Source organism: Lontra canadensis, unplaced genomic scaffold (genome assembly GCF_010015895.1).
Source record: "Lontra canadensis isolate GAN:19392208 unplaced genomic scaffold, GSC_riverotter_1.0 scaffold3, whole genome shotgun sequence".
Taxonomy (NCBI): Eukaryota; Metazoa; Chordata; class Mammalia; order Carnivora; family Mustelidae; genus Lontra; species Lontra canadensis.
Window position 1 is genome coordinate 14,564,941 of NW_022630997.1, and position 15,304 is coordinate 14,580,244.

At 35.1% G+C, this 15,304-nt stretch overlaps 1 protein-coding gene across 2 annotated transcripts in view; it reads left to right on the forward strand.

Annotated features, from left to right (window-relative positions):
- CFAP43 (cilia and flagella associated protein 43) overlaps positions 1–15,052 on the forward strand; it is a 103,128-nt gene extending 88,076 nt beyond the window's left edge. For both annotated transcript variants that reach the window (XM_032880683.1, XM_032880691.1), the window contains 8 exons: positions 202–290; positions 2,683–2,896; positions 4,038–4,150; positions 5,347–5,506; positions 11,544–11,708; positions 13,551–13,631; positions 14,301–14,454; positions 14,682–15,052. In XM_032880683.1, coding sequence (XP_032736574.1) covers positions 202–290; positions 2,683–2,896; positions 4,038–4,150; positions 5,347–5,506; positions 11,544–11,708; positions 13,551–13,631; positions 14,301–14,454; positions 14,682–14,848 — 1,143 coding nt within the window. In that variant the 3' untranslated portion in view covers positions 14,849–15,052. The remainder of the gene's footprint in view (positions 1–201; positions 291–2,682; positions 2,897–4,037; positions 4,151–5,346; positions 5,507–11,543; positions 11,709–13,550; positions 13,632–14,300; positions 14,455–14,681) is intronic.
- The last annotated feature ends 252 nt before the right edge of the window (positions 15,053–15,304 follow it).

The window sequence follows — 15,304 nt, forward strand, 5'->3', positions numbered from 1 at the left end:
CAGAGATACTTCCTATTCAAAATAAATCTTTGAAGATCCTTGCATAGCAAGTATTACCCTCAAATAAGTCTACTTTACAAACCAAATTTTCATGGATTTTTAAAATCAAAGTGATTCAGTCCTATATTTTGAAAAGTATTGTCAACAAAGAAAGGGCTTCTGAAAAGATTGCAGTCCAAGCAATAATCTCTCTATCCTTAGGTTCTGGATCGCAGCTTTAAAAAAGAATTTTCCGAAATTCCCAGCCATCAGGTGGATGCACTCTACAAACTTTTCAAACGCCGGCCAAGGTTTGTTTCTCCTTTACTATCATTTTTCTGAGAAAAAAAGTTCGTAAGGAAGAGAAGTGTTGTTAGATTTTGGCTTTTTCAATCCCAACTGGATAGAAATATTCAGTGTAACATCTTTTATGTGAAAACGTTCAAGTGTCTTTATTATAACTCAGGGGTTTTTTAGACTATTCATACATCTTAAGGTAAACAATGAAGTAAAATGATTTCATTATTCAAAAAGTTTTTTAAAAAAGTTTTTCTCCTTAAAAGTATCTAGGTAAGCATTGTGCTATCATAGTCCTGTGAAAGTAATTCCTCTTAAAATATTGATGGTATACAGATCTATAGTTTTTCCCAAGGTGTGTTCTAGCAAATATGAGGTCCTTGTTGTATGAACTGGAATTACATGTAAAAGGCTACCAGGACAAAATGTGTTTGAGAAAATCCTGGGTTAAAAGAAAAAGTTAAACAGTTTACTAAAGGACTTCTCAGAACTTGTTTTTGGCCTTTGGATCTCCAAGTATAAAAAATAGAGGGGCGTCTGGACGTCTCAGTTGGTTAAGCATCCGACACTTGATTTTGGCCCAGGTCATGTGATTGAGCCCCAAGTCAGGCTCAGCACTGAGTGCAGAGCCTGCAGATTCTCTCTCTCTAGGGGTGCCTGGGTGGCTCAGTCATTTAGCATCTGCCTTCAGCTCATGTCTTGATCCCAGGATCCTGGAATCGAGCCCCACGTCGGCTCCCTGCTCAGGGGAGCTTGATTCTCCCTCTCCTACTCCCCTTGCTTGTGTTCCTTCTCTGTCTCTCTCTCTGTCAAATAAAAAACAAATCTAGTGGTATATATACACAATGGAATACTATGCAGCCATCAAAAGAAATGAAATCTTGCCATTTGCGACGACGTGGATGGAACTAGAGGGTATCATGCTTAGCGAAATAAGTCAATCGGAGAAAGACAACTATCATATGATCTCCCTGATATGAGGGAGAGGAGATGCAACATGGGGGATTAAGGGGGTAGGAGAAGAGTAAATGAAGCAAGATGGGATTGGGAGGGAGATAAACCATAAGTGACTCTTAATCTCACAAAACAAACTGAGGGTTGCTGTGGGGAGGGGGGTTGGGGTTATGGACATTGGGGAGGGTATGTGCTATCGTGAGTGCTGTGAAGTGTGTAAACCTGGCGATTCACAGACCTGTACCCTTGGGGAAAAAAAATATGTTTATAAAAAATAAAATTAAAAAAAAATCTAAAAAAAAAAATTCTCTCCCTCTCCCTCTGCACCTCCCCGCTCCCACTCATGTACACATGCATGCTCTCTCTAAAAAAAAAAAAAAAAAAAATAGAGTAAGCAGTATTTTCCAAACTTATTTGGCCATTCAGAGCATATCATGTGATTGTGTTCAAGACAAAGTTGGGAAAATGCCAATATAAATGATTGAAAATAACCATTATCAAAAAGCGTTCAAAAATAATCAGGGTTTTATACTCAGAGTAGCATTAGAATTCATTTCACAGATTTCCAAAGTTTTACATACTCAGATTTCTGTAAATTTCAATGGAAGATAAGCTAGAAACCATGGAATTTGTTACAAAGGTATAGGCTCATATTTGTCTAAGATAACAAACTCATTCTCTCACTTTTAACAGGTTACATGCAACCCAGGAAATTCAACCTAAAACATGACTCATATCTTGGTTTCCCTATTTTTAAAGGAGTGAGTCATAATAAGTCTTATGAAGAAAGAAACACTCCCCACATATTGGGAGGCAGCAGTGGAAAGAGCATAAGCTTTATTGTCAAACAGAATTAGCTTTAAATCCTAACTCTACCATCTATCAGACCTGTGGTCTTGGACCAATAGCTTCTCTCAGGCTTTCTTCATCTAGAGAAAGAGGATAACAATAGTAACTTTACAGCATATTGTAAAGCTTCCAGATAATAAGTGTCTGGTACAAATCCTTGGTTGGCCACATCTTTAATGTAGATTTTTAAAGGTGCTTCTCCAGTTCAGTTTATATCAGAAATATCCCAGGCTACTCAGCTGCAAAAAGGATACTAGCAGAGAATATGTGGGACATAACCAGGGATTATCCACACTCCCCTTGGGCATTTACTTGCCTGCTTAAAATACACAGAAGGGAGATTTCTTTAGTGCAGGTAAAGCTGCCAGTGCTGACAACAGTCAGGGACATCAGTAGGCCAGCCAAGGTCATGCCTGGGCATCCAGGGAGTATGGAAGGTCAAAGTGGGTGCTTTTCTCTTTGGAAAAATCCACCCACCAGCCTCCACTTGCCATAAGAAAATGTCATACAATGTCATACTGATGCTAAGAATTGTATAATTTAACATTGATTTCTTGTGTGTGAGAATATGAAAGGTTGATGGATTTTTATTGGTAATACCAGGATTCACAAACAAAAAATGCACTCAGATACGGCCGGTATTGTGCCTTTTGGAGAGCGACCAGAATCTGGGAAATTGAATAAGGATGCATTTGTCCAGTTAATGAAAGCCATGGATGACTTGGACAATATTAATAACATGCCCGAAGGCTTGGACCCCTCAGTCTGGGATCATTTCTGCGTGACCAGACGAGCAAAAGTGGAAAATGAACAGAAAGTATATAATAACATTTTATTTTATTCCATTTCAATTTTATTTCACTTAGTGTACTAATATCAAATATGTAGTTTCTAGTGATCACAACTTCCAAAAATGCTAATTATTTAGGTTTTCCTGCTAGGGTAGCAGTTAGTAACACTAGTAATAATAACGATGAGATAAAATATTAACCTTAATGGTATTGAGAGCTAAGTATAGGTGTATACTTATAAGCCCATGTTGTCCAAAATAGTTGCCCCTAGCCACATACGGTTATTATTTACTTAAAATAATGTAGCCAGTTCGGATTGAGACATGTTGTAAGTAGAAAATAGACATAGATTTAGCAGTCTTATTATGAAAAAGGAATGGAAATGTCTCAACATTTTTTTATATTCATTACAGTTGAAACGATGTTTGGGATAAATTATATTAAATAAAATATATTAGTGAAATTAGTTTCACCTGTTTCATTTCACTTTTTATGATGTGACTCCTGCAAAACTGAAAATTAAATATGTGGCTCGAGTTTGTGGCTCACATTGTATTTCTCTTGGGCAGCACTGTCATAGACACGACTGCCTTGCTCTCTGCCCAGGTCTTGAGTTGTCCTCAGCCCTTTTTGCACAGATTAGAATATATTTCACTGAAACTTACTTTATATTGCTAGAATATTTTTTTTAATGTGGCAAATGTAACAATTTGAGAATGTATTAATTGGGAAAAGATTCATTCCTTTTGCTGTTCCTTGACCACCCTGAGCCTCCCCTTCCCAAAATTCCCTAAATTCAGTGCCACAAACATCAGACTGGCATATTTTTGCTCAGGAATCTATAATTTTATCATTTTATCTGAGATGACAAGAACAAGTTATAAAATAAGACATAAGGAAAGTTATACTTTCTTGCATATTTAGTTTTTAGTGAGAAGCACATTGAATATTTTTCAAAATATTCACAGAATGTGCCATGTAAACTTTAGGTACCCTATATTACATAATGGCAGGGATTTAAATTTTACTATTCTCCTAGAAAAATGGACTTGTTAAGGCTTTGTAACTAAATAAAACATCTATGTTTTCTTAAGTTCTTTAAAATTAATTTGCTTTTATCTCCAAAGCCCCATATGCTCTAAGATGTTTGTGTTTTGGTTCCTTCAGGTAAAGCAGAAAGCGGCTGGCTTAATGGAAATGATAACTTTCCTCCGGAGGAGAACAGAGGATGATGAGAAGTTGCAACAGGAAATTGAAAAAGTGTTCCATGAACAGATGGTGTAATTTGAACTTTTCATTCATTTACACAGAGTCTAAGCTAGGGCTAAGTTAGTTTGTATTATCATGGGGGGAGAAAGCCTACTCGCTGCACAGACTGGTCTCTCTTGCTGGGCTTTATAAATTCTTTTTGAAAAAGTGCATTTTGTTACAAAAGACCTTGCTTGAGAATGGAACTTACCTATAGGTTCCATTGCTCTTATTAGAAAGAGGCAAGTTTGGGGAAAACCTTACTGTTTTTTAACCTGCTCCTTCCACATACATACAGTACAAAGAATTTGTTTCTGCTAGTTGGCACTTTTGGGCTCAAGCCACACAATCAAACTCTGTGGAAAATTAAGCAGATATCCAAGAAAATTCCCATGTAGGCAACTAACCAGCGAATATCTTTTTCTTTAAGAGAGCTTGTATTTTGTTGAGTGATTGGGATACTGTTCTAAGTTTTGCTTCACTTTTTCCATTTTTGCAGCCATCTTGATAAATGCTTCTCTGGTGTTTCCAAATTCATCATTATACATCATCCTCAGACTTAGGCTCTTAGGAGGAACAGGACTTAGCCAGAAATAGATATAAGTAGCATACAGATTAAACATTGTTAATAAAATATCAGAAGTCAATATATAAAGTTAGAACTTCGGGGTGTCTGGATGGCTCAGTGGTTTAAGCCTCTGCCTTCGGCTAGGGTCATGATCTCAGGGTCCTGGGATCCAGCCCCGCATCGGGCTCTCTTTTAAGCAGGGAGCCTGCTTCCTCCTCTCTCTCTCTCTGCCTGCCTCTCTGCCTACTTGTGACCTCTGTCTGTCAAATAAATAAATAAAATCTTAAAAAAAAAAAAAAAGTCAGAACTTCAATAGCTGTGTTATTTGGTAGCATCTCAATTTTGTTCCACTTACAACCAAAGTTATATTAATTTTTTCTTAATCATAAAGTGAAACTTTGTGACTGCATTTCTGTCCATGCCATTCTTTGAGCAGCCCAAGTGTAATTCCATATCAACAAGATGAGGTATCATAGAGACCTCCAAGAAAGCTCATCATCAGGAAAAGGTATTCTGTGTTAATCTCCAGCAGGTTTTCCTTCAGCTTAAGTTTGAAATTCAAGTTGAAAATTAAGTTTGAATTTTAGGTTCTCAAATAATAGATGAAGTTTGAAATATAAGTATATTACAACTACTTACTTTGAAGTTTTTTCAATGTAGATTACAGGAAGAAAAAGTGAGATTCCAGTTGAATTTGACAATCCAAGTTCTCCTTAAACAAGGACAAGTGGAGCTGGAAAATTTTCAGTTAATGCTGGAGTATCCTGATGCAATTCTTATCAACAAGAGCATAATTGAAGACTTGAATTCTGTGATTCGGGTAATTATCATGTTTTTTTAAGATTTATTTGACAGAGATCACAAGTAGGCAGAGAGGCAGGCAGAGAGGGAGGGGGAAGCAGGCTCCCCGCTGAGCAGAGAGCCCAATGCAGGGCTTGATCCCAGGGCCCTGGGATCATGACCTGAGCTGAAGGCAGAGGCTTTAACCCACTGAGCCACCCAGGCACCCCATAATTATCATTTTTTAAGAAGAAAGCCAACATATAGACTGCTGTACCAAATTTGTTCATTATTCTCACATTTCCATGATAAATCATTTTCATTCAGTTAAATCAGTGTTTCCTAACTCTGGCCGTACATTAGAGTCACCCAAAGAACTTTACAAATGTGTCCAGGCCCCACCCTGAGGCATGGTATTTTTAAAAAGCCTCCCAGATGATTCTAAGGTATAAGAAGTTCAGCACTACAAAGTTAAACTTTCATTCTAATGTGCCATCATTTTGTTAAGCTCAATCTAATTATCTAATGATAATTTTAGATTAGATTAGTTCACTGATTTCAAACCTTGCTTATTTTCTAATATAAGCATTTAATGTTATAAATTTGTCTCTAAGCATGATTGTAGTTGTATTATGCAAATTTTGACATTTTGTGTTTTCATTTTCTTTCCGCTTAAAATATTTTCTAATTTCCCATGTAACTTCCTTTTAGACTTATGGGCTATTTAGAAATGTTATTTAATTTCCAAATATTTGGGGATTTTGTACTGTTTGGGAATTACATGCTAATGTTGCCATACCTTTTACTTTTATAAATACTCCAAACCCAAAAAATACTGTCATCATTTTTGCTTTAGATAATTATCTTTTAGAGTGATGAAAAATATGAAGAAAGCATGTTCAATTTTCTTTCATTTTCACTATTTCAAGAGATCTTTGTGCAGAGTAAAGTGTCTATCTTATACCATATATCTTCTGCTTAAAGAACTTCTTTTAACTGAATTGCAAGTTTGCCTGTATTAAATTCTCTTGAGTTTTTCTTTGTCCGAAATTGTCTTTGATTTACCTTCATTGTTAATAGTTTGCTAGGTTCCCTGGACTGGCAGGGTTTTTTTTTCTCTTTTTTCCTCATCCTTTTCACTTTAAATGTGTTCATTTTCTTCTGACTTACTGAGTTTCTGACAAGAAGTCTACTATGTCTTTTTAAATCTTTGTTCCTCTTAACGTAATATGTCTTCCTTTGGGTTTTTCTCTTTATCTTGGTTTTCAGCAGTTTGAATATATGCCTAGGAGTGTGTATATGGGTATTCAATCCTTTTAACATGCTGTTGAATTTGGTTTGCTAATATTTTATTGAGGACTTATGCATCTGTTTTCATCAGGGATATGAGCCTGTAATTTTCTTTTCTTGTGGTGTCCTTGTCTGGCTTTGACATCAGGATAATGCTGGTCTTGTAGTATGAGTTTGGAAGTGTTCATTCCTCTTATATTTCTTTAAGGAGCTTGAGAAGGATTGGTATTAATTCTTCTTTGAATATTTGGTAGAATTCACCAGTGAAGCCTTCTGGTCTTGGGTTTTTTATTTTGTTGGAAGGTTTTATTCAGATTCAATATTTAGTTAGTATATTTTATTCAGATTTTCTGTTACTCTTTGAGTCAGTTTTTGTGGTTTGTGTATTTCTAGAATGTTTCACCTATCTAAACTGTTGGCGTACAATTGTTCAGCGTAATCTGTTATATAATATATTATATATAATATATAATCTGTTATAATTTTTTTTAAGATTTTATTTATTTATTTGTCAGAGACAGAGGGAGAGTGAGCGAGCGAGCACAGGCAGACAGAGAGGCAGGCAGAGGCAGAGGGAGAAGCAGGCTCCCTGCCGAGCAAGGAGCCCAATGTGGGACTCAATCCCAGGATGCTGGGATCATGACCTGAGCCGAAGGCAGCCGCTCAACCAACTGAGCCACCCAGGCATCCCAATCTGTTATAATCTTATTAAATTCTGTAAGGTTAGTAGTAATGTCCTTGATTTTATTTCTGATTTTAGAAAATTGAGTCTTTTCTCCTTTTTCTGATTCTAGCTGAAGGTTTGTCAATTTTGACTTCAAAGATTTTGGTTTCATTCATTCTCTCTGTTTTTCTCCTATTTTCTATTTCATTTATCTCTAATCTTCTATCTCCTTCCTTCTACTGGATTTGAGTTAAATTTGGTCTTCTTTTGATGATCCTATAAGGTATAACATTAGATTATTGACTTGAGATCATTTTCCTTTTTTAACGTAGGTGCTTATAGCTGTAAGTTTCCCTCTGAATACTGGTTTTGATGAATCTCATAAGTTTTGGTATGTTTTCATTTTCATTCATTTCGAAGTATTTTCTGATATCCTCTGTGACTTCTTCTTTGACCGATTATTTTTAAATGTGTCATTTAATTTCTACATATTTTGTGAACATTCCTCTTTTCTTTCTGTTATTGATTTCTAGTTCTATTACCTTGTGGTCACAACAAATGTTTTATATGATTTCAATCTTCTAAAATTTATTAGGATTCATTTTATGACCTAACATATGGTCTATACTTGAGAATGTTCCATTCGCAATTGCAAAGAATGTGTATTCTGCTATTATTGTGTGTCTGTTCTATCTATGTCTTTTAGGTCTAATTAGTTTATAATGTTGTTTAAATCCTCTATTTCCTTATTGATATTCTGTATACTTGTTCTATTCATTATTGAAAGTGGGATGGAAATCTCCGTTATTATTATGCAACCATTTCTCCTTCAATTCTATTGATTTTTGCTTCATATATTTGGGGGCTCTGTTTTTAGTGCATATGTGCTTATAATTGCTATATCTTCTTGAAGATCAGCAAATAATGTGCTTGTGTGGTATTAGTATAGCCACCCCAGTTATCCTTTGATTACAATTTGCACAGATGATATCTTTCCATCCTTTCATTTTCAAGTTATTTGTTTCACTGAATCGAAAGTGAATCTCTTCTAGACAGAATATCATTGGCTCATTTTTTTAATCCTTTGTGCCTATCTCTGCCTTTTACTTATAGAGTTTAATCCATTTACATTTAAAGTAATTGCTAGTAAAAAATAAAAAAGGACTTTACTATTTTGTTATTTATTTTCTATCATATTTTCTGGTTCCTCAATCCCTCCATTATTGTCTTGTTTTATATATAGTTGATATTTTTTGCAGAGTACCATTTTGATCCCCTTGTCTTTTACTTTCTTATATACATTGTAGTTGTTTCCTTAGTGGCTACTATGGGAATTACAATTCACATCTTAGTTCTATTTTTTTTTAAGATTTTATTTATTTATTTGACAGAGAGAGAGAGAAATCACAAGTAGGCAGAGCAGCAGGCAGAGAGAGAGGGGGAAGCAGGATCCTCCAGAGCCTGATGTGGGGCTCAATCCCAGGACCCTGAGATCATGACCCGAGCCGATGAGCACCCAGGTGCCCCCACATCTTAGTTTTATGACAAACTAATTCAAATAAGCACCAACTTAGTTTCACTAGTATATAAGACTCTACTCCAGTACAATTCTGTCCCTCCCCTTTTCTGTTGTTATTGTCACAAATTATATCTGTATGCATTATATGTCCATTAACATAGATTTATTATTACTGTTTGATGCAGTTTTCTTTTATATCATAGAGGAAAAAGGAGTACTTACAAAGAATACAATAATACTGACTTTTATATCTACCTGTATAGTTGCATTTTAAATTTAGCTTTTTTAAAAAATTTCTTCTTATGACTTTGAGTTACTGTCTAGTGCCTTTTGATTTCAGGTTGAAGGACTCCCTTTAGCATTTCTGATACAGCAGGTCTATAAGTGAGGAATTCCATCAGCTTTATTTTCTCAGAGTATCTTAAATTCTCCTTCATATTTTGTAGCTAGTATAAATGCAAAAATCATTATCAAAAATGCTGATGGATTCAATGTGAATAATAAAGAGAAGGATCAATAATAAATTTTAAAATGTTGGCTTTTGACCAAGTGAATAGATGATAGTGTCATTAACTGACATAAGAACAACTAGGGGTACGTAGCTTTGGCTGGGACATAAAGAGTTTTAGGCTTTGTTAAATTTGAAATGCATGTAAAACATTGTAATGGAGGGGCACCTGGGTAACTTGAGCTCTTGATTTCAGCTCAGGTCATGATCTCAGGGTCATGAGATCAAGCCCCACATCTGGCTCCTTGCTCAGTGAGGAGTCTGCTGGAGATTCTCTTTTTCCCTTTCACTTTGCCCCTCCCCACTCCCATATATGCTCTCTCTTTCTCTCTCTCCCTCTCTTTCAAGTAATAAATAAATTTTTTACAAAGCCATTCCAGTGGAAATATCAACTGGACAGAATTTTGAGCTGAGATATAAATTTAGAAGTATTCTAGATACAGATCACATACAGATAACTACATATGAATTATTACATAGAGATATTTACATATGGATAATTTAAGCCATGAACATGCTTGAGACCAGCTAGGAATGGGACTTTAGCCAATGTCCAAAGTCCAACTCTGATAGATCTAACAGAGAAGGAGTCAAGTAATAAAACTGAGAAGGAGTTGCCAATGAAGGAGGAAACCTGAAAACTATGAGAGAAATGGCTCCAAGGACAACGAACTCATGCACTATGTCAGTTACTTGACAAGAGCAGCCTCAGTGGAAAGTTGGGGCAGGTCAATTGGCTATGGTTGAAGAAATAATATGAAGTGAGATTGTAGAGATGGTGACTATAAATAAATCTTAGGGAAAAAAGTTGACTGAAAGGAGAACAGAAAGGAGATGTGGTAGCTCTACAGCAGTATTTTCTAACCTTGGCACTGCTGACATTTTGGGTCAGATGATTATTTGTTGTGGAGAGATGTCCTGTGTATTGCATAAAGTTTAGTACCATCCCTGGCATCCACCCTCTAGATGCCAGTAGCAACACCTCCCTCCAATATTATGTCCAATTATGTCAACCAAAAATTTCTGCAAACATAATCTTAATTTCCTATGGTAGGGCAGTATCTCCAACATTTGAGAAACACTACCCTAGAGAAATGCTTGAACTTAGGATGTTGGAGTTGTTACATACAACAAGATCCCCCAAGGGTATAATTGTAGGATTTGGGTGTCTAAGTGAGATGGATATCATTGAAAGTGAGTAATTCAAGGAATTGAGAGGTTCAGCAGTGATCAGAAGATGGAAATAATTTTTAAAAAGAGTAACAGGTGGTATGGTATAATATAATGGCATGAACTTCAAAAAGCTAAGTTTTTGAAGAAGAAAGATATAAAATGTTAACTGACGGAACTCATAAAATTTATTTTAGAGACATAAGAGTTTCACTAATAGCAATCTGGGAGAACTTCATGAAAATATTCCTGAACTTCATGTAGGCAATTTGAAGTGAAGTGCAAAAATCTGGGTGTTTAAATATATTTAATCCACTCAATTTTATTTTTTAAATTTTTTTGCTTTTCCACTAGCTACCAACCAGATACTGTTGTGCCTAGCTGCATTAAACTACAGCCCTTTGTCTATACTGTCAGAAAGGCAGGGTAGACAGTAGGGGTATAAACACATACAGACTGGTAGATTGGTGATGGCAAAAAGAGTTTCTGCCTAATTATTGACATATAAAGTAAATTGGTTATGCTATTCAGATGTATTTTATAATCCTTTCTGTTTTGGCCTATCAGCTTCTTAGTGATCAGTAATTTTTAAAAATCTGCTACACTTTTAAAAAGAAGGGGCACGTAGGTGATCAGGCTGATTCATCATTTCAGCTCAGGGTTGTGAAATCCAGCTTTGAGTGGGGCTCCATGCTGGCCATGAAGCCTGCTTAAGGTACTGTCCTTCTCCCTCTGCTCCCCCCTACTCATGCATGTACTCCTTCTCCTCTAAATAAATAAATAAATAAAATAATAATAATAATTTTTTTAAAAAGATAGAATTACCTCTGTGATCCAAGTTTTCCTGAGAAGAGCATTCAGCTTCAGATATTCTGTATTCTGTATGCAGAGTTCTATGAATATCAAAATGTACTTTTTTTTTCAAGACTCAAGGACAAAAGAAAGTTGCTAGCATGATGGAAAGTAAAGATGTCCACAAAGGAATATTTCAAATTGAGTGGGAACATAGGAAAATGGAGATGGAAATGGAAGATCTAAATCAGAAGGCTTGGGATATTCAGATGCTGTTTTTTTCAAGAGATCGTCAAAAGGTGAGTTCTCCCTGCCTCACTATATAATTTTAATTTCATTCATTAATGTTTTCTTTCATTCAAACAGTGTTTAATAAGATGCTTCTGCAGTATCAAGCACATTATAAGCCAGTAGTTTTTGTGGTGTCTACAAATTCTGTCTTCTGAGGATTTCCTAATTGTCAAATCTAGTGGTCTGACCCCCAGTCATCATCATCCCTCAACTCTTGGTAGCATTTGACCACCTTAATTGGCTCAACTCTCTGACTTTTATCAATCCTGTTTTCTGCTATTTTTCTTCTAACGTGTCAGGCCACTCTGCCTCTTTTACTGAATTTTCTTTTGCTTCTAAACCCCCACCCCTTTTTAAAGAGTTATTTATTTATTTAAGAGAGAGAGAGGGGACAAGTGGGAGGGGGAGAGGGACAGAGAATCTCCAGCAGACCCTGCGCTGTGTGGGGAGCCCCACTTGGAGCTTAATCTCACAACCCAGAGATCACTACCTGAGCGGAAACCAAGAGTCAGATGTTCAACTGACTATGCCACCCTGGTGCCCCCTAACTCTTAAATATAACTATCCTTTATGATCCTGCCTTTTGCTCTGTTTCCTTCCGTGCCTTCTCCTTTAATGATATCAATTTTTCTAACTTCAGTGATCACTTCTAAAAGACAGATCCAAATTCTCTGTTCCTGATCTCCCTCAAGTTCTATTTCTACATTCCCTCTTCCCAACACCAGCCCTTCTTAATGTGCTTATTTCTGTTCTTTTCAACCCCTTACTCAAGCTTATAGTTGTAGTCATCTTTGATTCTCCTCTCCCATCTTCCAAGTCTTGCCTAGTTTATCTGCTTATTCCCTCATTCTTTGACCCCACTGCCATTAGCCTGGCTCAGTTTTTCTTTTCCATGATTTAGACTATTGTATAATAATCCAGCTGCAGGCACCTGGCTGGCTTAGTTGGAATAACATGGAGCTCTTGATCTCAGGGTCTTAAGTTCAAGCCCCAAGTTGGGTGTAGAGATCACTAAAAAAAATAAACTTTTACCAAAAAAAAATCTCTTATCTGGTCTCTTGACCTTTGCACTCTTACTTATCTATACTATATGTTGCTACCAGATCAATATTGATGTTCAGCCCTGATAACCTTACTACTCAGCTCAAACATTTTAAACTGCAACCTCTTAACTAGCAAATGAATTATGAAATTTTTAGGTGGGTGATCTGCATCCTTCAACTAACTTTTCAAATTCATTCCCATTGTTCCTCACATTAGTATTCTCAAAACAAACAGATTAGTGTTTTCTCAGATTTTACCACTGTGCCTTTGCTCATTACTGGTTCTTCAATCTGAAATCTTTCCTCACATTTTTCACATCCCAAGTCCATTTTTAAAGGTCTAGTTTAAATGCCACCTGCTCTAAAAGCCTCTGGATTTTCCTAGTCCAGAAAAACCGCATCCTTTTCCAAACCACCTTGAATTTGCATGTCATTTTACATATTTTCTGGCAACTAATCATATCTACATGCTTTTTTTTTTAAAGCTAAAGTCATGTTATCTATCTTTGTTTCTCCCTTAGTATCTTTAACTGGAACAGTATTAATATAGGGCTCAAATGAGACACTTAATAAATATTTGGGGAGTTGAATAAATGAGAAAATAAACTCAAGGCATTTGTGATTATTAAAATGCAAGTGAGTGTATCAATAGCTAAATACAAGTAAACATTATGGTATGAAAGTCAAATCAATCTTAGATAATTTTTATGATAATGGCAACTTTGAAAACTAAGAATGTTTTATAAAGTTATCTATTGAAAGAATAAAATACCTTACATATTTTGTGGGGTCTTTTTCTTCTCCAAGTACCTAAATGAACCAAACTATGAGACTCTGATTGCCATTCAGATTGGAATAATGGAGCAAACCATTGCTGTTTTAGAGAAGGTAGGTCTCAAAGATATTGTTCATTATAATCCCAACAGTTGTGAATTATTTGAACAAAGTAATAGTATTCCAAGTCATGAATTCAGACAGAACCTAATAAAACCGTGGTCCATTATTGACATTCAGGATCTAATTAGAGGTCCTGGAATGGTATCTTTGCAATCATAACAAGTATGGTAGACTGAAGTACTTCTTTTACTATTAGAATTAATCCCTTGGGAGATATCTGAGTGTACATGAATTTCTAATTTTACATTAAGTTGTAATTTATTTAACAGAAGTGTCGATAGTCTTTCTTTGGCTTTGTAAAGCCTTTGTTTTTTCATTACTGCTTAAGAAATGCTCAGTTTAAAAAAAAAAAGAAATGCTCAGTTTAGCTTGTATAACATATATAAGATGGAAACAAAGTAATCTCAAGGCTTTGTATTTTTTTAATCTCTCATTTTTAAGAATATACAAGATTTTTTCTAAAATGTCATATTAAAATACCATTCTATCTTTGAACAATTTAGTTAACTACTATGTTCAGGCATTATGTTAGGCAATAGGGATATGGGGATAAGATGATATCTTGATGATAATGAATTTAAATTAAAAAAATAATGTCTTTGTAAAAATACTTTTTTTCAAAATTATTTTTGCGGGGTGTCATGGGAACAAAAATCTCAGACCCACAAAAAGAATGTGGAAAATTGCAAAAAACTACTAAAAAAACTGGGAAGGTACAGCAATCAAAAAGATGTAGCAAATTATACTCTAAGCTGCAATTTACGAGAAGAATTGGTGGCTGTCTCAGAGAGAAAAGACATCTGTAATGCAATAGGTAAGAATATTTTTTCTTTACTCAACTGTAGGTCTCTTTGGTGACTAACATCAAATAATAAAAAAATTTATAAAAAAAATAGTAATCACTATTCCTGAAATCTCATTAGTAGTTATAAAGCTACCAGCATTTCTTCCAAATATTTAATTGATTCTGAATTCTATTTCTATATTTGAAAGTATAGATGATAATCCAACTAATTCTTTCCTTGTTCATTTTTGGGGTAGGGTCTAAACTGACTTGTGAAAAGATTGCCAAAGAACGATATGAAAACATGATGCAACACCAAAAGCTAACAAAAATTGCAAAACAACAAGCTGAACAGATTTCAATACTGCGGGCTGAAGTTGAACGATTAAGGATGAAAACATTTCCTGCTCTTGTTCAAATATAAAAATGCTGGTGGGAAACACAAGGCAATCAATCATTTAAAAAATAATTTCATTTTATTAAAATGATTTCTTTTTCTCCCACATCAGGAAATTTAAGTAGAGCTGCTTCTTAGTTGCATATTTTTATATCAAATTATTTAATTTTAACCTTAAACATTATAAAAATGTGTCTTGCATGAATGTGTAAAATATCATGAATTGTTTTCATTCAGGAATTGACTGAAAATATTCAAGATGTATTTTACTCTCTTGCTCACTTAGTCTTAGTTTTTGTCATAAAGACAAAAAATTCTTCACTACTCCTGGCATTTCTAATTTTATAAAATTACCAGAAAACTTAAGAGTTAATGGATGATTTTTATATTTTTTTCTATATTTCTCAAGTTTTCTTCAGCAGAAAAAATATAATCAGAAAAAAATTTCTCAGAACATTTAGGACATTTCTCAGAACACTTATT